Below are 24,281 nucleotides of genomic sequence, written 5' to 3'. Positions count from 1 at the left end.
TCTCACATAAAGGTGACGCATTGCATTTACAGCCAAAACCAGTCTGAGAAAGGCGACATTGCAGGGTGATCCATTTTTTAAAATTTTCTCAGCCAGGAATATGATACTACGTTTACATTTCAATGCAAACTACTGCACAGCAATTACAATGGCAATACACAATAAAATCATACTACAATATCCCAATGGCAGTATAAAATATGATGGCAGTGGTCAGTATCAAATTACAAACACAGTGGTGATAGCAAAGTAAGTGATAATAATATATTCACCCAGCAGAGACAATGGTCAAGCTTCCAAGATAGGCCAAGGCTGGGAATCCAGGGTGATAAGTGATCTTCACGCAACCTCTGGTCTTGATGTAATGTCAGATGAAATGTGAGATGAGACATTTATATAGTCTAACCAGCTTCCAGCACTTTTCACACAGTGCTTGGACACTCCAGTGTCACTAGAACATCAATGAATATGCCACATGTTTGCTATTCCGGTAGTCTGCAGATAATTTGAGCATCTAAATATAATAACTTTGTCACCACTGCTTACATTAAATAGTACTACATTCCTTACAACTAATAATTGTCCAAATACAATGCAATGAACTTCAACTGAATCTCAACAGAAACAATGTAATGCAGTTACAATCATTGTTTAACAATAAATTACACTGCCATAGAAGTGAATGAATGAGTGAGTTACATTTGATGCCACACTCAACAGTGTTTTGGTTATCTCAAGGCAAGTCAGATAGAAAAAGAGGATGAAAAGCCCAAACTGACCTCAGCTAAAGTTTACAACTTTGGTGAAACCAAACAAGCAGGGTTATAGTGCTCACAAACCAAAGATCATAATCAGAGCAATTCTGGGATCGAACACACATCAGCAGATGTTGAAAATGTCACATAAAAATGTGATTGATGCTAGTGTTGATGAACAGAAGAGGGATTTTACTGTTTGATTAATCACACAACAAAAAATGAATATGCACAAAGACAAAACATAGACAACAGGCAAAATGCCATTATGATTTTAAGGAGCAACCATTTGATTTTCAGGGAGAGAGGGGATCAAGATATATAATCAAGACCCTGTTTCACTTGACACTGACAATCTTCTGATTCTATATATAGGCGATCTGCTTGTGAAAAAAACTATAAATGAACAAAAAGTTATCGAAATCCGTATTCCGTTTATCTTTTCAAGTTTTATATTCAACAGGTTCGGTTTCTGTCGATCCGGTTTCATGTCGAAGTACACTTTCGTAACTCTCCGATAGAAGAGTTCCGTCAGCTTCAATGGCGGAGCTCTGATGGTTTTAGAGGAGGAGGCTTTATAATCTGTCAATATCGGAGTCATCATATGACCAAATCAACCAACTTCTAGATATTTTAGTCAATAACATATTCAAGGACATAATCAACCATGTATGGTCAAGACGAAGGTATCTGTTGTTGTTATATGAACATTTGTAAACGTTGTTTACATTCTGCGCACCGGCATTAGTTCAAAATGTTGACAAAGAAATAAGGCATATTTGGTCATGACTGATAATCAGTCAATGTATAAACTTCTGTACACATATGATCTGTCAAGGGACAATGTCCATTTTATGTAAATACGTCGATTACGAAGGCCGTGTGTGTCAATAAATTTACGACACCAAATACAGCATCTCACAATGTTTTTATTTTGGCGGGTCCTGTTAAAACAAAAATCAACGTACGTTCTCAATATTTGGAGGGATATGTTTGGGACAGATGAACCTTTGAAATCCTAAACCCCATTTTCCTCATATTAATTCTTACTGATTCAGTCTCTACAGATTCTATATCAAATAGATGCAAAATCTGCCCCAAATACACAGGTTTTCTGTCCAAAATAATTGTGTCTGACAATACTATCCTACGAGTCATTCCAATAATTTGTTTATTCAGCATAATTGATCTTCATGTAAGTTGAAGACTAGGGCTTATAGGGTTGTAAGTACTGCCACAGGTTAAAGTTATTCTGCTGTTTGACCATGTTCATTCCAGTAAGTTCAAATGTACTGGGATAATCCAATATAGTCAGCAGCCTGTCTCCTAAGTAGTGCAGTCCACTTCTTACCTCAGTATCGTTGGGAAAGTCCTGTGCTTATTCACACTATCCCCTGATTTATGATAACTGGCTTGAAAGGCTGTGTGATCTGGTCATTGATGGAGTTGTAAACACTTTGGGCAATGTGATGTCATCCAATGTAAACCAGAACTTATTCCAAGATGCAGTGTTCCCTCGCTATTGCGCTCTTCAATATAGTGCTAACTCGGTATTAGCGCATGGTAAAGCATGCCCCCCCCTCAAAATTACTGATATAAACTCAAGTTTTCCAATGACATGATGTTTTCCCCCATTGCAGAAAAAATTATAGGCTGATCACCGCGATCACGTAACATCAGAAATCCGAACTGAAGTATGCAATTTGAACCTATTATTATAATATCTTGTTATAAACAAATTGTTCATTGTTTATCTGGACTAATGTTTGCAATATATTTTGTTAATTATATTCAAAATTTCATTCAATAATTATAATAATGTTTATAATTATTTTGGCAAAGTCGTATCCAAAGTAATCGGTAGATCGCACAACTCACCATTATTTACAGCAACCATGGTCAGATTACCGCTATTGACGCCTTGAAACAAACTTAAGTTGCAAGAGAATGGATACACATATCATAAATGCTGTACCCTGACTCGCTTAAAGTCACATTTGAGGCAGTGTGACTGTTAAATGTCAACATAACTTTTTCACAAGCGAAATACATGTAGCACATGAAGTTCCTACAGTGACTGGTCAAATTGTTCCATGCGTAAAAAAATATTCTGCATACCACCTGTACCGAAGTGCTACGCATATGATTCTTCTCATTTGAACTATATATATAGTGGAAGCTGCAACTAAAATAACATGATATTGGAATATATTATTCCTGATATAATAATAATTTCAGATACAATTTCTTTTGACAATTGCATAAAAATCTTTGAAGTTGTATCATTGGGTGCTTTATAACTGAATCACCGGTAGATTGGGAGGAAACGTGCGCACAGCTGATTGCTTTTTCCGGCTTAGTTTATGAGAAAATACACATGGTAATCTTAATCTCTACTTATAAAACAATGCCTTGGAGAGCAGGAAATACAATTTGAATGGTAAATCATCATGTCGAGTAATGTTTTATGTCAAATTTAATACTTTTATTGACCAAGTTTGTTACACCTGTTTATTCACCTGAATTCGCTGAAGGGATACAATGTGTATTTTTTTAAAGCACATATTAATACTCGATAAATCTTTTTTTTACTCTATGAATCATAAACAACTCCTATTCTAATGTTTTTTGAAACTCTGAAACGTGCAAGGTAGATCGTGTTAGGTAGGCAGAGCATGTATACTGTTGTGTTGGTCATTACAGCCTACGACTCCACCTTCGTTAAACCACTGATCATGTATAATGCTCCTCAGTTATTTGGACCCCGAAGGTAGCGTTGTAGCGAGGGATCACAGTACATGAAAGGGCAGCTGGTCTTGATTATAGATTACCCTGGAACATTGTTAAAAACCAGTGCCCACCATGATCCAAAAGCATATTTAAGGGAATTGAAAGAAAGAGATCTGAATTTTCTGACCCTCTGGGATACTGAGTTTGAATTGGTTCCCAGTAATCTGTGCTTTTCGAAAGAGGCAACTTAGTTGATTGGGTAGTCAGGCTAGCTGATTTGGCTGATTGCTTGTCATTGTATCCCGACAGAGTGGATCTACATATTAGTCAATGTATTGCGTGGTCCAGACTTGATTATTGAATGCCTTTGCTTCTTATAGTTGGTATATGCCTGAGTGTGGCATTAAGCAACAAACAGCAATTTTTCTGATGCCTTGTTGCAGAAATGTATGATGAGGGAGACGAAGGGGACGACCTCACCCCGGATCTGTGGCAGGAAGCCTGCTGGATCGTCATCAGTTCCTATTTTGATGAGAAGGGTCTGGTACGTCAGCAGCTCGACTCCTTTGATGAGTTCATCCAGATGTCTGTGCAGAGAATTGTAGAAGATGCTCCCCCGATCGATCTACAGGCAGAAGCCCAGCATACATCGGGAACATTGGAGACACCGGTGAGCTATTCACCATGTTCACAGGGATATTTGTCAGTTTTGTGAATGTGGCTACTAAAGTGTATCAACAGCTCTGTATCCTCTATAACATGTAGGACAGGATTGCAGTGACCATAGATTACATACAATGCAGTTACCATATTCGACGTAATACGCGCCCAGGGCGCTCTCAAAATTAGAAATAAGGGTCTCTTATTAGAATATTATTTTGGTGGAAAAAACAGTTGAAAGATAAATTTCGTCGTTTATGCTGACAGCCTGAAATGTTTATATATGACATATTTTTCCAGAATTTAATTTCCCATAATTAAGGGTATATATATATGACAGAACATGATCATTATGATCTTCATAATAACACACGTTCTCTGCCCTTTAGCCCAGGTACCTGCTGAAGTTTGAGCAGATCTACCTGTCCAAGCCCACCCACTGGGAGAAGGATGGCGCTCCTAGTCCTATGATGCCCAACGAGGCACGACTCCGCAATCTCACGTATGTAGTTAGGAATAAGTTTATTAATGTACTATTTGTACTAAATCATGTATGATGTACAGTAGATACACATTATTATATGGTAGACAGAAATTCATTTTTCTTTAGAGTAGTCCTGAGAATTAGTGTAAACCTTAATACACTGGTCCTTAGAGTTAGAGGGGCGGTCGGATAGCCTAGTGGTTAAAGCGTTCGCTTGTCACGCCGAAGACCCAGGTTCGATTCCCGACATGGGTACGATGTGTGAAGCCCAATCCTGGTGTACCCCGCCATGATATTGCTGGATTATTGCTAAAAGCGGCGTAAAACAATACTCAGAGTTAGAAGCTAGTCCTGTTTGGACAGAACAGAAATGTTCACTATGTTTACATTTACTGTCAGATTTATTCAGACCAAATTTTGAGCAAACTTGAAGCATGAACTGGTTCAGAATTATATCCCTCAAATGCTCTAGTCAGTTAGGGGGCGGTAGGGTAGCCTAGTGGTTAAAGCGTTCGCTCGTCACGCCGAAGACCCGGGTTCGATTCCTGACATGGGTACAATGTGTGAAGCCCATTTCTGGTGTCCCCTGCCGTGATATTGCTGGAATATTGCTAAAAGCGGCGTAAAACCATACTCACTCACTCTAGTCAATTAGGATTCTTACTTGTCCTCAGAAAAATTGATGAGTCTTGGGCTGGCAGACTGGTGTTAATCTCTTTCACCCTTTACATATATTTCAATCTAAACTCTACTTGCCTAAAATTGGCATAATTTTCTGTACAATTTTGTGTTGATATGTGGACAAACTCAGGCTTCGAACTAGTGGCTGAAGTGACATTGTAGTTTTACAAAGATTACAACAATTGCAAAAAAATGTTCTGAAACTTTCTGTTAGATTGTAAAAGCTGAAGCTCTGTCTGCCAGTTGCACCATGTTTGTATGTGTGAACAGCTACTCTGCTCCCCTGTACGTGGACATCACGAAGACCGTGATCAAGGAGGGAGAGGAGTCCGTAGAGACGTTGCATCAGAAGACCTACATCGGCAAAATCCCCATCATGCTGAGGTCCACGTACTGCCTGCTCAACGGACTCACAGATCGTGACTTGACGGAGCTGAACGAGTGTCCGCTGGACCCCGGTGGGTACTTCATCATCAATGGATCTGAGAAGGTGTTGATAGCTCAGGAGAAGATGGCCACCAATACAGGTAGGTGGATAGTATTACAGTACTAGTAGCATGAATAGCATGGTCGCTAGGCGTGACTTTCATCATGATTGTGTTAAAAGTTCTGGGAATATTAGTGGGGATTTCTGTTTTTAGTTACCGTATTCGACGTAATAAGCACCCAGGGCGCTCTTAAAATTAGAAATTTGGGGGCTCTTATTGGAATATTATTTTGGTGGGAAAAAACAGAGTTGAAAGTTCGTAAATTTCGTGGTTTATGCTGACAACCTGAAATGTTTATATACAACATATATATTTTTCCAGGATTTAATTGCCCATAATTAAGGGTGCATATAACACACGAGTGCGTATTATACACAAATAAATAAGTCTTGTGTACATTGATCGGAAGGGGTGCTAATTGAGATTGTTCACTAGCCAATAAATAAGAAAATATCGCTTATTAGAGCGGGGCGCTTATTACGTCGAATACGCTATTACTTGGTGTAAGGATATGCTGGATCAAAATTTCACTAGTGTGATATAAAAGTTTTAAAAATAGGGTCTGTTTGGGTCAGTTTTGCAAACAATTTAGTGATTAAGACTTCCAAGTAGACTGCCTGAAGAGCAAGTGTGACTGATTACTGTCTTTTTTCCAGTGTACGTGTTTCAGCAGAAGGACTCCAAGTATGCCTTCAAGACAGAGTTGAGGTCATGCCTGGAGCACTCGTCGCGTCCCACCAGTACACTGTGGGTCAACATGATGGCCAGGGGCGGGTCGGTGAGTGGAGACACCCAAGGTTCCTCTACAGATGCTATGTTTATCGTAACATCCAAACTGTTAGAGTTAAATAGCTCTACCATCCATGACAGCAGTAAAACATTACTCATTTTAGAGTGCAATAAATTATCTGAAAGGTTTCTTTCTTGACAATTTGGATCAGGTACACATTCTGTCGTAATATTTGTCATAAACCCTCGTCTCAGTGCACACCACAGTATGTTCACAGCTTGTATCTGTTGTCAACAGGGTGGGAAAGTTGATCAAATCTAAGAATGTGATGTGTGCCTACTGAAGGTGTTCAAGATTCAGTAGAGAACTGAGTAATTAGCTGAACATGGTTCAATTCCACAATAATCGGATCATTTCCTCCTGATATGACACGTCTGTGCATGAAGACCTGCCCACCCTTCTATTGGCATTCACAGTACCACCAACACACCCATGAACATCCGGGGTAGAATTGGTCCTCAGCAACCCATGCTTGTCGTAAGAGGCGACTAACAGGATCCGGTTGGTTGATGCATGTCATTGTATCCCAATTGCATAGATCGATGCTCATGATGTCCAGCATTTGATTGTCTGGTCCAGACTTGATTATTTACAGACCGCCTTCAAATAGTTGGAATATTGCTGAGTACGGCGTAAAGAACAAACAAAACCGAGAACATGATCAAGGAATGTTCTTGGCGTGTCTTTTGTTAAAAATCCAAATATGGAATCCAGTTGGTCATTAAATGAAGCTGAATGATTTTATTAAGCTGACTTCTGATTCGGTCATAGGCAAAAGAATCCTTAATTATGATTTGGCGGTCAAAGGTCACTCAGGGTTCACCTGACGAGACATCCAATGGAGGGTTCGTCCAGCCCTCACACTGATGTTTCATGTTTGAGTAAACATCTGATTTGAAGGGACCACTAGATAACCCACTTTCCCCATCCGTGTGCAGGGAGCCAAGAAGAGTGCCATTGGTCAGAGAATTGTGTCCATTCTTCCGTACATCAAGCAGGAGATCCCTATCATCATTGTGTTCCGAGCCCTCGGCTTCGTGTCCGACAGAGACATCCTTGAACACATCATCTACGACTTCGATGACCCTGAAATGATGGAAATGGTAAGGGTTAGACTGACAACTGTTTGGTCATGCAGTATGATGGCTGATAAAACATTCCTTGAAAATTTAGAAGGCCTTATCTTACATTTATCAGTGTTTATGAAGCATTTATGGTCTCATTTGCATAATGGCCCGATTTCAAGCCTGTTGTTATCATGGCTGTTTTAACAAGTACTTGTGTATCCTGACAATGTCTTACTCTAATCCTCCTGTGTACAGGTGAAGCCGTCGCTGGATGAGGCTTTTGTCATCCAGGAACAAAACGTGGCTCTCAACTTCATCGGAGCCAGAGGTGCTCGACCTGGTGTCACGAAGGACAAGAGAATCAAGTACGCCAGAGAAATCTTGCAGAAGGAAATGTTGCCTCATGTGGGCGTCAGCGAGTTCTGTGAGACCAAGAAGGCCTACTTCCTTGGGTAAGGTTGTCACTCTCGTCCTTATTCTCGTCATTGTTCTCGTCATTATTCTTGTCATCACGCTCGTCATGTTGTCACTCATGGTTGACGTAGGTTTAGTTTGTTCAGGAATAGGTAATATATTGAGACACTGAATGATATTGGTGATTGATGTAAAGGATTTTAAAACAAAGTTGTGAAATATGATTAAGTTGAATTTTTTGGTAACAAAAATTAAGGGAAATAGTTATAAATTCTGAAACCTGTGAATAATGGTTTATGATTGGGAAGAAGTATGTGACTTGCTCAAATTGGGTTTTATTTTAATCAATAATAGCAAAATAATGTTGAGATAGGACTATAGGAGTGTATTATTGCAGAATTGACACTGACGTGAATCTGACTTTTCGTATAGTTCACGGGAAGTGAAGATGTTAAAAGCTATTGCTAATACTGAAATCTGCTTGTTATTTGCAGGTACATGGTCCATCGTTTACTGATGGCAGCTCTCGGGAGGCGTGAGGTAGATGACAGAGATCACTATGGCAACAAGAGGCTGGACTTAGCTGGTCCTCTTCTGGCGTTCTTGTTCAGAGGGTGAGTCACATGTCTGTTCTGGGTTTAACACCGCTTTTAACAGTATTCCAGTTAAATCATGGCTTGTCAGCTTAATGTGGGAGGAAATCCCGAAGTGTTGCAGGTCAAGGACATTTACCGCTTTTGTGAAACCCACGAGCATGGGTATTGTGCTGACAACCTACATACATAATCAGGGCAAACCGGGATTCGAACCCACAATCATAGGTTTCTGGTGTGCCCAAGGGACACAACTCTGCACAGCGAATCGCGGTGCTGTAGACGACTGGGCCACTCGTGCCCCCGGTTCTTTTTTAACTTTGGTAATGGTGGCACATGTGGATCACTTGGTCTTCTTGTTTATCTATTTCTGTTGATATTGTTATTAGTTTTGGAAAACTATACTTGTCTTGTTTGACTTTACAGCATGTTCCGTAACCTGATGAAAGAGGTACGAATGTATGCCCAGAAGTTCATAGATCGAGGCAAAGATTTCAACATGGAGCTGGCCATTAAGACACGTATCATCACAGACGGACTCAAGTACTCCCTGGCCACAGGCAACTGGGGGGATCAGAAGAAGGCCTCCCAGGCCAGAGCTGGAGTGTCCCAGGTGGGTAGCAGACCAGGCCTGTGATGTCTTGGGTGGATAGCAGACCAGGCCTGTGATGTCTTGGATGGGTAGCAGGACAGGCCTGTGATATCTTAGATGGGTAGCAGACCAGGTCTGTGATGTCTTGGATGGGTAGCAGACCAGGCCTGTGATGTCTTGGATGGGTAGCAGGACAGGCCTGTGATGTCTTGGATGGGTAGCAGGCCAGGCCTGTGATGTCTTGGATGGGTAGCAGACCAGGCCTGTGATGTCTTGGATGGGTAGCAGGACAGGCCTGTGATGTCTTGGATGGGTAGCAGGACAGGCCTGTGATGTCTTGGATGGGTAGCAGGACAGGCCTGTGATGTCTTGGATGGGTAGCAGGCCAGGCCTGTGATGTCTTGGATGGGTAGCAGGACAGGCCTGTGATGTCTTGGATGGGTAGCAGGCCAGGCCTGTGATGTCTTGGATGGGTAGCAGGCCAGGCCTGTGATGTCTTGGATGGGTAGCAGGACAGGCCTGTGATGTCTTGGATGGGTAGCAGGACAGGCCTGTGATGTCTTGGATGGGTAGCAGACCAGGCCTGTGATGTCTTGGATGGGTAGCAGACCAGGCCTGTGATGTCTTGGATGGGTAGCAGGACAGGCCTGTGATGTCTTGGATGGGTAGCAGGCCAGGCCTGTGATGTCTTGGATGGGTAGCAGACCAGGCCTGTGATGTCTTGGATGGGTAGCAGGACAGGCCTGTGATGTCTTGGATGGGTAGCAGGCCAGGCCTGTGATGTCTTGGATGGGTAGCAGGCCAGGCCTGTGATGTCTTGGATGGGTAGCAGGCCAGGTCTGTGATGTCTTGGATGGGTAGCAGGCCAGGCCTGTGATGTCTTGGATGGGTAGCAGGACAGGCTGTGATGTCTTGGATGGGTAGCAGGCCAGGCCTGTGATGTCTTGGATGGGTAGCAGGCCAGGCCTGTGATGTTTTGGGTGTATAGCAGACCAGGCCTGTGATGTCTTGGATGGGTAGCAGGCCAGGCCTGTGATGTCTTGGATGGGTAGCAGGCCAGGCCTGTGATGTCTTGGATGGGTAGCAGGCCAGGCCTGTGATGTCTTGGATGGGTAGCAGGCCAGGCCTGTGATGTCTTGGATGGGTAGCAGGCCAGGCCTGTGATGTCTTGGATGGGTAGCAGGCCAGGCCTGTGATGTCTTGGATGGGTAGCAGGCCAGGTCTGTGATGTCTTGGATGGGTAGCAGGCCAGGCCTGTGATGTCTTGGATGGGTAGCAGGCCAGGCCTGTGATGTCTTGGATGGGTAGCAGGACAGGTCTGTGATGTCTTAGATGGGTAGCAGGACAGGTCTGTGATGTATGGGGTGGTGTCGGGCAAGGGTGGGGCGTCTCAGATGGGTATCTGGCCATGCTAGGGATGTCTCGGGTAGGTATCAGTCTGAGGTGGACTGTCTCAGATGAGTTCTAGTCACAAATTCCTGTGATATGACACAGAGAAGGTAGTAGATCTAACATTTTATCATGTAAATTAGCTCTTCATTGACTTTGTTCTGTGTTCAGTTATCTTAAACATGGGTCTTCTATACTGTAGGTGTTGAACAGACTGACGTTTGCCTCCACATTGTCTCACCTGCGACGTCTCAACTCCCCCATCGGCCGAGACGGTAAACTGGCCCGACCTCGACAGCTGCACAACACCCTCTGGGGTATGATCTGCCCGGCCGAGACACCCGAGGTAAAGATGCCATTGAACTGCACTTGCTGCAATTATGAATCCTGTTCCCCATATTGCTCTGCCTGTATGTGACCGCCTCATGGTCTGTTGGATAGAGCATCTACCCAGAGAGTGAAGGTCGGTGGTTCAATCACCGTCCGCAGAAGAACCCAAACACTTTAAAAAAAATGGTACTTGTTGTTACCCTGTCTAGCGCTTGACATTAAGGGGCTTTACAAGGACTGGTCAGCTTGGAGTCAGTATACTGTGTCTAAGTGGGGTATTCATGTTAAATAGCGGTATGATATCACAGTGGGCTAGCTCTATACAATCGGCATTAGTCGCACGCACGCTCGCACACATACACACATACACTTGCATGCACATCGCTAATGAAGTGCTATAATCTTAAACAGGAAGTTAAACTGCATTTCACATCACCTCACCTATGTCTGTGTCTGCAGGGAGGTGCTGTGGGCCTTGTGAAGAACCTGGCGCTGATGGCCTACATCTCTGTGGGGTCCCAGCCGTCCCCTATCCTGGAGTTCTTGGAGGAGTGGAGTATGGAGAACCTGGAAGAGGTGGCCCCATCTGCCATACAGGAGTACGTAGGCTTCAGCCCGGCCATGATTCACTCTGTTGTAGGAATGTTTCAAATGGAACCCTAAGTCATCCTGTGTTAGGAATGTTTCAAATGGAACCCTAAGTCATCCTGGGTCAGAGTCAGTCTCCCACAGCGTCCAAAATAACTAGGGGGCACGGGTGGCCCAGTCGTCTAAGGCGCCGCGATTCGCTGTGCAGAGTTGCGTCCCTTGGGCGCACCAGAAACCTATTTTCGTGGGTTCAAATCCCCGTTCACCCTGATTATGTTTCTAGGTTTGGCAGCACCATACCCGTGTTTGTGGGTTTCACCGAAGTGGTAAACGTCTGAGACCGTCACTTCGGGCTTTCCTCCCACTTTAAGCTGACACGCTGTGATATAACTGGAATACTGTTAAAAGCGGCGTTAAATTCAACTCCCTCCAAAATAATTGCCTGCCAGCCAGGCTGTGGCTGGTAGCTATTCATTCAGGCAGCATAAAAATTTTCTCCACTTGCCCAACTGTCTGGCAGATAATTTGGAGACTACTTGCATTTTCAGTTTTATCATAACTCTTCGTAGATTCTCAAGTAATTGTTTGCGTTTGTATTTCAACTGAATCAAGATACGATATACTATCAGTAGTTCAGGCCCTGGGAGAAATTCATGTAAGACTAGTACCCAGTTGACTTGGATCGGAAGGTGGGGCTCGTGAACTTATTGGATTGTAAGTCATTGTGTCTTAATGTGTTGGATGTTATGCATAACTAGGGTTGAAATAATACATTGGTGCACCAGTGCATCGTTAATAATTTTTATGCGACGATACAACGCATGATACATTTTTTCTGTATAAATTTTCTCATTTAATGACCTCCAGCAATTTTGTCAATCAAATTTTACAAGATGTGTTGTAATTAGCGTTCTAAGTTCATTACTAAAAATAGCAGCTACGAATATATGTCTACAGCCAGCTTTTCCTTTAGAACATGCTCCGAAGTAATTATGGTCAAGAAGTTTCCTCACAATTTGACATAAATATGTGTGACGTGATATGTATCGTATCATTACCTGTGTATTGAGATACGTATCATAGTGTGACCTTGCTGCATCGCTGTACCCCTATGCAGAACAACTATCACTGGATTGTCTGGTACAGACTTGCTTATTTATCTGCTGGTGTCAGGCCACTGGACTGTCTGGTACAGACTTGCTTATTTATCTGCTGGTGTCAGACCACTGGACTGTCTGGTACAGACTTGCTTATTTATCTGCTGGTGTCAGGCCACTGGATTGTCTGGTACAGACTTGCTTATTTAACTGCTGGTGTCAGGCCACTGGACTGTCTGGTACAGACTTACATATCTATCTGCTGGTGTCAGGCCACTGGATTGTCTGGTACAGACTTGCTTATTTATCTGCTGGTGTCAGGCCACTGGATTGACAGAATGAACAATGACACAGTTCATCTACAAACACTGCAATGGTTGGTCGTGCTTCCCTACTTGTCTCGACATACTTAGTTAGGAAGAAGAGCTGAGACTATTGTTGACTTCTGTTTCCAGTGCGACTAAGATCTTTGTGAATGGGTGCTGGGTGGGCATCCATCGCGACCCTGACCAGCTGATGGCCACGCTGAGGAAGCTGAGAAGAGAGATGGACATCATTGTGTCCGAGGTCAGTCCCCCCTTGATGTGTGTCGCATCAACTGTTTCATATTTGTCCACAACTTAACCTATGGGATTCTGTGTTAGAATTGATCCCTAGCAACCTATGCTGATTGTGAGAGGCGACTTAATGGATCTGGTGGTCAGACTCGGTTACTTGGTTGATTGCGTGTCGCCATACGATGGCATGGATCATTGCACATAATATCAATCACTGGATTGTCTGGTCCATCATTTAGCTGGAATATTGCTGAGAGCATCATTAAACAACAAACACGGGCTCTTTTTTTTCTCTTGTTCTTTAAATACAAACACAATACAGGAATAATATTTTGAGTGAAGGCAAGTTTCAATACGCTTGTTCTTTATTGCATTTTTTCTATACCTCCAGGTATCCATGATTCGCGACTTCCATGACCGCGAGATCCGCATCTACACAGATGCAGGACGTATTTGTCGGCCGCTGCTGATCGTGGAGAATCAGAAATTGTTGCTGAAGCAGAGTCACATCAAACAGCTGAAGCAGAGGGAGTACAACAACTACAGGTACTGCACCTTGAGTCCCGGGAGATTCAGGGATAGATTACCTCCCCAGTTACCAGTGCCTCCTCGTCATTGAAATCCCCCTTGGGAATTCTGGTAAAAATAGATCCCCCTGGTAGTCAGGTTTTGTGAATTGCTTGATTGTCATGGTCCCATGGATCGTTGCTCACAGTGTTTTGATTTAATTAATGCTGTTGAAAGCGTTAGAGACAATTCACTCACTCACTCACTCAACATTACTTTCGCAGCTCTCATGGGTACATGTGCCTAAATTCGGAGCTAAAACGTTAACCAACACTATCAGCTAATGTTGCCTGACCTGTGAAGACGTGTATGTTATCGTATCCCAATTGTGTAGATCCATGCTCATGATGTCAATCACTGGATTGTCTGGTCCAGACTTGACTATTTACAGACTCTTATCATATAGCTGGAATACTGCTGAGTATGGTGTTAAACAACAAAGAAACAAACAAAGAGGTGTTAAACACAATTCACTCACTCACTCAATATCACTCTCGCTGCTCTCACTGGTACATGTGGCTATATTCGTAGCCTAAACGTGTACCAGCACCATCAGTTCATGTTGCCTGCTTCAAACAGGGCCTGTGCATATTGAAACGTGTCCATGATGTACCCTGCAGCTGTGTTGTAAATCCCCCGATCTGTCCCCAGTTGGCAGGACCTGGTGGCCAGCGGTGTCGTGGAGTACATCGACCCTGTGGAAGAGGAGACGATCATGTTGGCCATGACCCCAGACGACCTCCAGGAGAAGGACTCGGCGTATTGTTCCACGTACACCCACTGCGAGATCCACCCTGCCATGGTGCTCGGAGTCTGTGCCTCCATCATCCCCTTCCCCGATCACAACCAGGTACACTCTCTCCTCCTGCTGCTGCTGGAGCTGTCTGGTAACAGCTAGGCCACGTTCATTTTACTTTGTGTTTATGAAGCCCAAAAGTACAAACTGGAAATATGAACATTTTAAAAAAAATATTTGCAACTTGAATATGAAATATTATATGAATGAAATACAATCAGAATGTCAAAATAAATGTTTTAAAGAATACTTAGGCCTTGAAAGCCTGAAGCTTTGAAAGTGTGCCATGTGAGTTTGTTTCAAAAGATATGTAAGAAATAAAATGCCACCCAAGAGGCTTACTGGATATGGATGGTGTGGTGGGCTACTCGCTGTGTGGGTGTGGGGAGGTGTGTATATTGCCAGTGGCAGGCTGCTCGCTGTGTGGATGTAGGGAGGTGTGTATATTGCCAGTGGTGGGCTGCTCGCTGTGTGGGTGTAGGGAGGTGTGTATATTGCCAGTGGCAGGCTTCTCACTGTATGGGTGTAGGGAGGTGTGTATATTGCCACTGGCAGGCTACTCGCTGTGTGGATGTAGGGAGGTGTGTATATTGCCAGTGGCAGGCTACTCGCTGTGTGGGTGTAGGGAGGTGTGTATATTGCCAGTGGTGGGCTACTCGCTGTGTTGGTGTAGGGAGGTGTGTAACCCTGGTGTGTCTGTGTTCCAGTCTCCCCGTAACACCTACCAATCCGCTATGGGCAAGCAGGCCATGGGCGTCTACATCACCAACTACCACGTGAGGATGGACACCCTGGCCCACGGCCTCTTCTACCCCCAGAAGCCCCTGGTCACCACGCGGTCCATGGAGTATCTCCGCTTCCGAGAGCTGCCCGCTGGTGGGTCACAAACTGTTGTCCTGATTGTAATGACCTTCAGGCTTGTAACCACAGTAATACCACTGCACTGACCACTGCACAGACCACTTTATCGATTAAATACCACTGTATCGATTAAATACCACTGTATCAACATAATACCATTGCATCGATTGTCGTCCTAATGCACTGACTGTAATACCACTGCACATATCACTGCATCAATTAAATACCACTGCATCAATTAAATACCACTGCATCAATTTAATATCACTGCATTGATTAAATACCACTGCATCGATTTAATATCACTGCATCGATTTAATATCACTGCATCGATTAAATATCACTGCATTAATTAAATTCCACTGCATCAATTAAATACCACTGTATTGACATAATACCATTGCATTAATTGTCGTCCTAATGCACTGACTGTTATACCATTGCACACTTTGTCATACTAAGGGGCGGTTGGGTAGCCTAGTGGTTAAAGCGTTCTCTCGTCACGCTGAAGACCTGGGTTCGTTTCCGACATGGGTATTGTGTGTGAAGCCCATTTCTGGTGTCCCCTGCCATGATATTGCTAAAACAGCGTAAAACTACTCACTCACTCACTTACTTTGTCATGCTATCATGCTGTTGAAGACATTTTCTGCACATAATGGCAACACAGACACAGATGGATTTTGGAAGTCAACTGAAACAACATGTTAAGCAGAATTTCTTCATTGTACATTGATTACCCAAAGAAAAATTCGAAAAGCCAATGAGACAAAACATTACGTGAAGCATTAGTGTTAGTTTTACTGAGCCAGTGCATGTCACTGTTCCAGGCATCAACTCGATCGTGGCCATCGCCTGCTACACTGGGTACAACCAGGAAGATTCCGTCATCTTGAACCAGGGAGCCATCGACAGAGGATTCTTCAGGTAGGCAGACAGGCACTGCCTTGTGCTCACTAACAGAAAAGTGAACACTTAGCTGTGATGTGATGAGACATCATTTTGTCCTGATGGAGTTGAATGTTGATTAGGTTCAGACTCAATTTTTTTTTCGGTCCATTAATTTTGCTGTGTTAATAAAGGGAAAGCGACCAGTAATCGTCCAATGTAACAGTTCACAATATGACATCTTCCACTCCATCACTCAGTCACTCAGCCTCTTAGACAGTCCATTCAATGTGGTTGGAGGAAATTCAGCTGCCTTGTAAAGTGATGGGTCGTAACCCTGTTACCTAGAGACCAGACCCTACTGTTTTGGCTGACCTATGGGCATATTTGCATCTGATGGCAATTGATGTTGTGATCATGTTTTTTACTTTCAACTGAATTTGTTTTCAGATCCTTTTTCTTCCGTTCCTACAAGGATTCAGAATCTAAGAAGGGTCTCGATCAGGAAGAAGTGTTTGAGAAGCCGACCAGAGATTATGTCCAAGGTAAACACAGTGACATGTTTGACCTTACACTGTCTGGTTTGACCTGACAGCGACCAGTTTGACCTAACTGTAACCAGTTTGTGTTGACAATTGATCATTTTAAGCTGAGAGCAATCAGTTTGACCTGACTGTAACCAGTTTGTCCTGACTGTAACCAGTTAGACCTGACTGTAACCAGTTAGACCTGACTGTAACCAGTTAGACCTGGCTGTAACCAGTTAGACCTGACAGTAACAGGTTAGACCTGCAGTTGATTTATTTTTTTCATGGAATTAAAAAATATTGTTTGTTTTTTGTTTGAACAACTGTTCTTTGACTGTAGGAAATCTAAAAAATGAATGGCTAAGAGAGGTGACATTTGCGTTGGTATGTATCCAAACAATGGAGTTAGACTTAGACATGAGCACCAGTGCATGTTTTGCATGTTCAGTACGTTGATCATGTCTGGAGATGAGCTTGCTGGACATCTGATTGTGTTGTACGCAGGTATGCGGCCAGCAACGTACGACAAACTGGATGACGACGGCATCATAGCGCCAGGAACCAGAGTGTCTGGAGATGATGTGCTGATCGGGAAGACAATCACACTCCCAGCTAATGATGATGAGGTCAGTCTGGAATGATGTGTCAGTGGATTTGTGTATGGTTAAAGATTGCCAAGTTTAATTTAATCACATCAATCATGTTTGAATTGTACTCTATTATGCAGTTTGATTCTAAGATTTTAATTGTCATTTTCGACATGACCCTGTGTTGTGTTGCTCATGAAATCAATCGCTGGTTTGTCTGACTTGATTATTTACAGGCTGCTGTCATAGCTGGAATATTGATGACTGTTTTGTGATGTGGCAATGTGTTTTCAAATAGAAAGTTTTGCTTACAACATGTTCCAAGAATAACTGTACAACTATTGTTTGTGTTGCTAGTTGGAGTCCACGGCCCGGAGATTCTCCAAGAGAGATGCTAGTGTCTTCATGAGGAGAACTGAGACAGGCATTGTCGATCAGGTGAAAAAATCAGTCCCTATATGTTTTATGTGTTTTACAAAACCAGTGATAAAGAGGCACAAAATATCAGGAATTTGATATTTCAATTTTTTACGTCGGTTGTCAAGAAATCGGTTACAGTATATGAGAGAATACTGGTTGAAGAGAAGTCCTCTTCACTGCACAAGAGCATTCGACAGTAGGAGACTATTATCCACATGGCTGATTACGGAAAGCCGACAGTGAAGAAGACTTCTTTTGAAAATCTAAAGATTTTTATCGTTTGTTATCCCCCGGTTTGAGAAATGGGATATATCGACCACCATGTCTGTTTTCTGTTTCTGGAGCAGAACTCAAAAATCGTTTGAAACTTGCTATGTAGATCAGTCTAGTGATGAACTGTTGCCTTTTGATGATTTGGTATTTGGGGGTTGTTTTTTGTATTCACGAGAAGTTGAATTTATTTTGAAAATGAGGGTAGAGCTTGTTTCTGGAGCAGAACTCAAAAACCATTGAATATTTCTGATTGATACTTGCTACACAGATCAGTCTTGTGGTGAACTGGTGCCTTTTGATAATTTGGGATTTCAAAAAATGTTGAACAGCATTATTTTTTTGTTACTGACCTGAAGGTATCCGATGGCAGTGAACAAAAAGTGGGGTATAAGTAGCCACACTCCATTTTTTATTGGACCGCCTTCGTGGTGTAGTGGTAGAGCGTCCGCCTGGAGAGCGGAAGGTCCAGGGTTCGATCCCCGGCCGCATCATACCAAAAGACGTTAAAAGATTGTACTTGTTGTTACCCTGTCTGGAGCTCAGCATTAAGGGGCTAAAACAAGGACTGGTCGTCTCGGAGTCAGTATACTGTGTCTGAGTGGGGTATTCATGTTAAACTGCGGCGTGGTATCTCAGTGAGCTAGCACTATAAATCGGCATCAATCCGGACTAGTACAAGCAGCCACACACACACATACACGTGCATGCACGTCGCTATATAAGTGCAATAATCGTGGACGCGACGTTAAACCCAATTTCACCTCACCTCACCATTTTTTATTTGCACCAGACCAGGGGGAGAAAGTCTGGCCGTGTACAATGCATCAGGCGCTTTTACATCCTTGGTAACACGTCTGGTTATGTTGTAGGTCATGGTCACCATTAACAACGATGGCTACAAGTTCTGCAAGATCCGAGTGAGGACTGTAAAGACGCCACAGATTGGAGACAAGTTTGCTAGTCGTCATGGACAGAAGGGTACCTGCGGTATTACGTACAGGCAGGAGGTAAGATATGGTCTCTCAGAAACTATAGGTCAAGGGTTAACCTGAAAATGTTGTGAAAATTATAGCAGTTGGTCTGTCTTTGGTATGGTTTTACCAGTATTTCAATTTAATCTTAAAGGATTTCTATTTTTCTGGTATTATAAGAAAGCATTTTGTAATTAACTGTTGTCATGAGGAACGTTTAGTCAAGTTGCATGCCCTATGTGTACCATAGTTCTATGATTGCGAGTTTGAATCCCATACTTGCCCTGATGACCTGTGAAGATCCGGGGTAGAATAGGTCTTCAGCAACCCATGCCTGCCGTAAAAGGTGAATATGCTTGTCGTAAGAGGCTACCAATGGGATCGGGTGGTCTGATTCGCTGACTTGGTTGATGTATGTCACCATATCCCATTTGTGCAGATCGATGCTCATGATAGCAAGCACTTGTCTGGTCCAGACTTGATTATTTACAGACCGCCGTCAGGTAGCTGGAATATTGCCGAGTGCGGCGTTGAACGACAAACAAACAAAACATGCTCTGATTTAGGATACTTGGCTTCATCCTCATGGGTTTCACCAGAGTTGCATGTGTCAAAGATAGCTTACAGCTTTCATCCCACATCAAGCTGACACGCCATCATATAACTGATATACAGCTCAAAGCATTATTATACAAAACTCACTTGTTTACTCAAAACGTTGAGGATTTTCTTTGTCCTAACTGAAGACTGGTTTGTTCAGGATATGCCCTTCACGTGTGAGGGGATCACCCCCGACATCATCATCAACCCCCACGCCATCCCCAGTCGTATGACCATTGGTCACTTGACAGAATGCCTGCAGGGCAAGGTGGCGGCCAACAAGGGGGAGATCGGCGACGCCACACCCTTCAACGATGCTGTCAATGTACAAAAGGTGTCTGATCTACTCAGTCAGTATGGCTACCATCAGAGAGGCAATGAAGTGAGTGTGTGTTCATCCGAGAATGTCATAATTGTTTTCAGTTTTGTATGAAGCTCTTCACACAGGCTTGAAAACGTCAAAAGGCTTCAAAATTCAATAAAATGCATTGAAAGCCTTTTGTCACCCTATTACCTGGTTTTGCATATTGTATAGTAGTTTTTCAAAAGAAAAGGTGTCCAATCGACCCCAGAAGTACACATGCATTTTTCCGGGAAATTAAAACTGTTGCTTGTATTTATTACAGCTGTTTTCTGAGAGGATCCCCTCTTAACCTAAACCTAGGCGGCTGAAATACTTAGAACTTCAAAACTGTTTTAAGCCAAAGGAATATAAATTTTCATCACCCATGTATCCTTCAGCCTTGTTTGTGTTATAGACGTCGATGTTTTATGTACTGCTACAAATTCCTGTTTAACAGTTTAAGGCATGTTGCTTCCCTGATGTTTATGGGGCGGTCGGGTAGCTTCATGGTTAAAGCGTCCGCTCGTCATGCCGATTCCTGACATGGGTACAATGTGTAAAGCCCATTTCTGGTGTCCCCTGCCATGATATTGCTGTAATATTGTTAAAAGCGGCGTAAAACCATCCGCTCGCTCACTCACTCACTCACTCTGATGTTGTCCCGTCCGTTGTGTACAGGTCATGATGAACGGCCACACGGGACGCAAGCTGAACGCCCAGATCTTCTTAGGCCCCACCTACTACCAACGTCTCAAGCACATGGTGGACGACAAGATCCACTCCCGCGCCAGGGGCCCCCTACAGATCCTCAACAGACAGCCCATGGAGGGACGATCTCGGTGAGAAATGGGGATTGTGTTTGGCTCAATATTGTACCTACTTTTAGTTAGATTGAAGTTTGCTTCCATAATTCAGCTGATGCATACCTATGGTTTGGTTGTTGTTTAACACCGTCTCAGCTATATTCCAGCTACATGACGGCAGTCTGTAAATAACTGAGTCTGGACCTGGCAATCTAGTGATTGTCATCATGAGCTTTGTCGATTGGAATACAATGACATCAATCAACCAAGTCACTGAGCCTGACCACAACCTATGTAGTTGCCTCTAATGACAAGTAGGGGTTGGTATGGACTTGTATTCCTACCCGGAATCCCCACGAGTGGCAAACCTATCGGCATACTGGGGCAACAGTGTTATCAGCACCTCACGCTTGTAAGAATCCATTAATGAGGAGTGGGTGTTGACAATGCTTACCTGTCATTGAACCTAGATTGAGTTGGTCGATGCTCACGTTGTCGACCACTGGTCTCCTTGTCCAGGTGTGATTATTTAAGTTGTTACAGTAGTTGAAACATAGCTGTTGGTAACAACGTTCGCACCAATCTAGTCAAGGCAGCTGGTCTGTGAATTTGGTGGAAAAGACCATGCATACTCAATGTGAAATACTTCATTTGTCCCCATGGCGCCGCAATTCGCTGTGCAGTGTTGCGTCCCTTGGGCACGCCAGAAACCTATGATTGTGGGTTCGAATCCCGGTTCGCCCGGATTATGTTTGTAGGTTTGTCAGCACCATATCCGTGCTCTTGGGTTTCACCGAAGGTAAACGTCTAAGACCTGCATCACTTTGGGCTTTCCTCCCACATTAAGCTGACATGCCGTGATATGACTGGAATACTGTTAAAAGCAGTGTTAAACCCAACTCACTCACTCAGTCTCTCACTGTGGGTGAGAACAGGTCCCAGCAGCCAATGCCGGTCTTAACAGGTGGTTTAACGGATCAGGTAGTCAGGCTCGGTGTCTCGCTTCATGGCATGTCATCGGTCCACAACAGCCTGGATCCTTGCTCAATATATGAATCACTGGATTATCTGGTCCATACTCGATTATTTACAGGCCACCACCATATTGCTGAGTGTGGGGTTAAACAACAAACAAACCAAAAATAATAAACATCAATCAATGCTTTGTCTGGTCCAGAGTCCATTACTTCAGGCCATGTCTGGAATATTGTCTATTGCAGAGTTAAGCAGCAGTAGTATCTACTGACTGCCACGGCTGGAAATTAGTGGAATATTGTCGCCTGTAGCTTAAGTAACCTGTTTCCGTTTCCGTTGTGTGGCGCTTAACAACAGACTTCAATTGTTGAAAAGATTAATAAAGAGTGATTTAGGTTTACATGGGTGATGTGTTTTCCAGTGATGGAGGTCTGCGTTTTGGGGAGATGGAGCGAGATTGTCAGATTGCCCACGGTGCCGCCCAGTTCCTCAGAGAGAGACTCTTCGAAGCTTCAGACCCTTACCGGTGCCATGTGTGCAATATTTGTGGCCTCATCTGCATCGCCAACCTCCGCAACCAGACGTTTGAGTGCAGGGGTTGCAAGAACAAGACACATGTAAGAAACCGTTTACACTTGTCAGAGTCAACTGCTCTTATCCCTGATTTAGCTAGAATGTTCATTTGTTCACAGCTTGAAAGGAGTGTGCTTTAGCGATCAAATCTTTTAGCTCACTGTTGTGGTAACTGAAGGAGACATTGTCCACAGGCATCCTCTACCAAGACATCCTCTACCAAGACATCAGGACACATTCATGGGCCTACTGTTGTTGGAACTAGAACTTTCATGTGACCCATTTTGATGGAAACTGAATGTCCTTCATTGATATTTGTTTTTATCACTAAAACTTTATGTAAGAGATGTTCAGACAAATCAGTGGGGTTGTCTGAAGCTGAATAGTCATCAATACCCATGGGTATCTTAATGAGGTTCAGTACAGGGTTTTACTGGGTTTCAAATATGGCATCCTATATGCATAAAGATTCAGAATAGATGCTGACAATATCCACTTCCAGTCCCATTGGATGCAAAAGAGAATGGATGTTTGAATGACTGAAACAAAATAAACTGAAGCATGTTAGATTTATCTGATATTTAAATTAATAGTAATAATAATAATTCCAGTTATAAAGCACCCAATGGACTCTCACTCACTCACTGTATTTGGTCTCAGATTGCATTGTATTCCTATTTTGCAGATTTCCCAGGTGCGGATTCCGTATGCGTGCAAGCTGTTGTTCCAGGAACTGATGTCGATGAGCATCGCGCCTCGTATGATGGTCATTGCTTAGACTTTGTGTGTGTGTGTGTCGCTGATGGAACAAGTCAGTGAGATCCTGATCAGCTATGAACAGGGACCGTGTGGAAAGACTTCACAGACAAGATTCTATTTCCTACAGCGACAGTTAATGATCCCAAGGAGATCGCTTTCAATGCACAGTTTTCAAAGTGTCGATTGGAATGTGTCGGGGGGATGTTCAACAACAAAATGAAAGAGTTTCTGCTGATAGCAAGGTTATATAGCTGCAAGTTTGTTACACTGTGGAGAAAGTGTTTGTTTGAGGTGCTATTAATTACAATTCCTGGATTCAATTCAGGAACATGTTTCATGAAAGAATGTTGAGTATTTAGCTCTCCCTGGGGGTGGTGGGGAAGCCTAGTGATTAAAGCTTGTCACCTTGTAGGCCTGGGTTTGATTTCCTATGTGGGCATGATGCATTGAGCCAATTATTCCCCGCCTGCTGGGACATAGCTATAGGTGGAATATAACAATACTTGTTACCTCTTCCAGTTGGACAAAGATTTTCTGCAGAGACAAATTAAGATGCTTGGGGCAATTTTGGTGCCATTTGGTGAATGCAGTCAAGATTCCTCAGTGTATGTGAGAATGCTTATGACGAACATGTTGGTATTTTGTTGATTATGACTTAAGGACAATAGATGTAATAAATGTGTCGCATATATGTACATGTAAACATATACAAACACATGTATACATGGATACAGTACATCATCGTCAGTTCATGATTGTTGTAAATTATTCAACACCCTCATCATGTCATTTCATAATGTCGATATTGTACATATTTTCAAACTGTAATTAAAGCTTCACATCAATATGGCTGTTTTTTGAAGACCTGTCTTGCCCTCTATAACTTGTGTTTTATTTGCTTTCCCAAATCTGTGTCACAGAAAATTTGCTCGACAACTGCTTTAGATTGGAGTATGTTATATGCTACTCAAAAGAAGTTAAAGAAAACCCAACGTTTTCATATGACTACCTCAGGTAAAGAATGGATCTTCAGCAACCCATGCTTGTCATGAGGTGTCTATTCAGTGTATCCAGTCCAGAATGACATGTTGACATGTCTTAACTGTTCGGAAATAGGGAATGT

At 43.1% G+C, this 24,281-nt stretch overlaps 1 protein-coding gene across 1 annotated transcript; it reads left to right on the top strand.

Moving 5' to 3' along the window:
• Window positions 1-1,273: 1,273 nt before the first annotated feature.
• On the top strand, window positions 1,274-23,605 carry LOC139452154 (DNA-directed RNA polymerase II subunit RPB2). The gene is made up of 24 exons (XM_071233499.1): window positions 1,274-1,441; window positions 3,929-4,155; window positions 4,535-4,647; window positions 5,581-5,837; window positions 6,455-6,576; window positions 7,527-7,691; window positions 7,911-8,107; window positions 8,564-8,683; window positions 9,089-9,275; window positions 10,846-10,989; window positions 11,433-11,572; window positions 13,114-13,225; window positions 13,607-13,761; window positions 14,434-14,632; window positions 15,286-15,454; window positions 16,270-16,366; window positions 16,778-16,872; window positions 17,359-17,480; window positions 17,799-17,879; window positions 19,004-19,141; window positions 19,866-20,087; window positions 20,727-20,887; window positions 22,248-22,443; window positions 23,085-23,605. Exons 1-24 carry the CDS (start codon window positions 1,423-1,425, stop codon window positions 23,175-23,177), a joined length of 3,531 nt encoding a protein of 1,176 aa, XP_071089600.1. The 5' UTR covers window positions 1,274-1,422; the 3' UTR covers window positions 23,178-23,605.
• Window positions 23,606-24,281: the final 676 nt, after the last annotated feature.

Source organism: Haliotis cracherodii, unplaced genomic scaffold (genome assembly GCF_022045235.1).
Source record: "Haliotis cracherodii isolate W230 unplaced genomic scaffold, xgHalCrac1.p SCAF_9, whole genome shotgun sequence".
NCBI lineage: Eukaryota > Metazoa > Mollusca > Gastropoda > Lepetellida > Haliotidae > Haliotis > Haliotis cracherodii.
The sequence above is the reverse complement of the archived record's forward strand: the minus strand, read 5'-3'. Positions and strand labels throughout refer to the sequence as shown.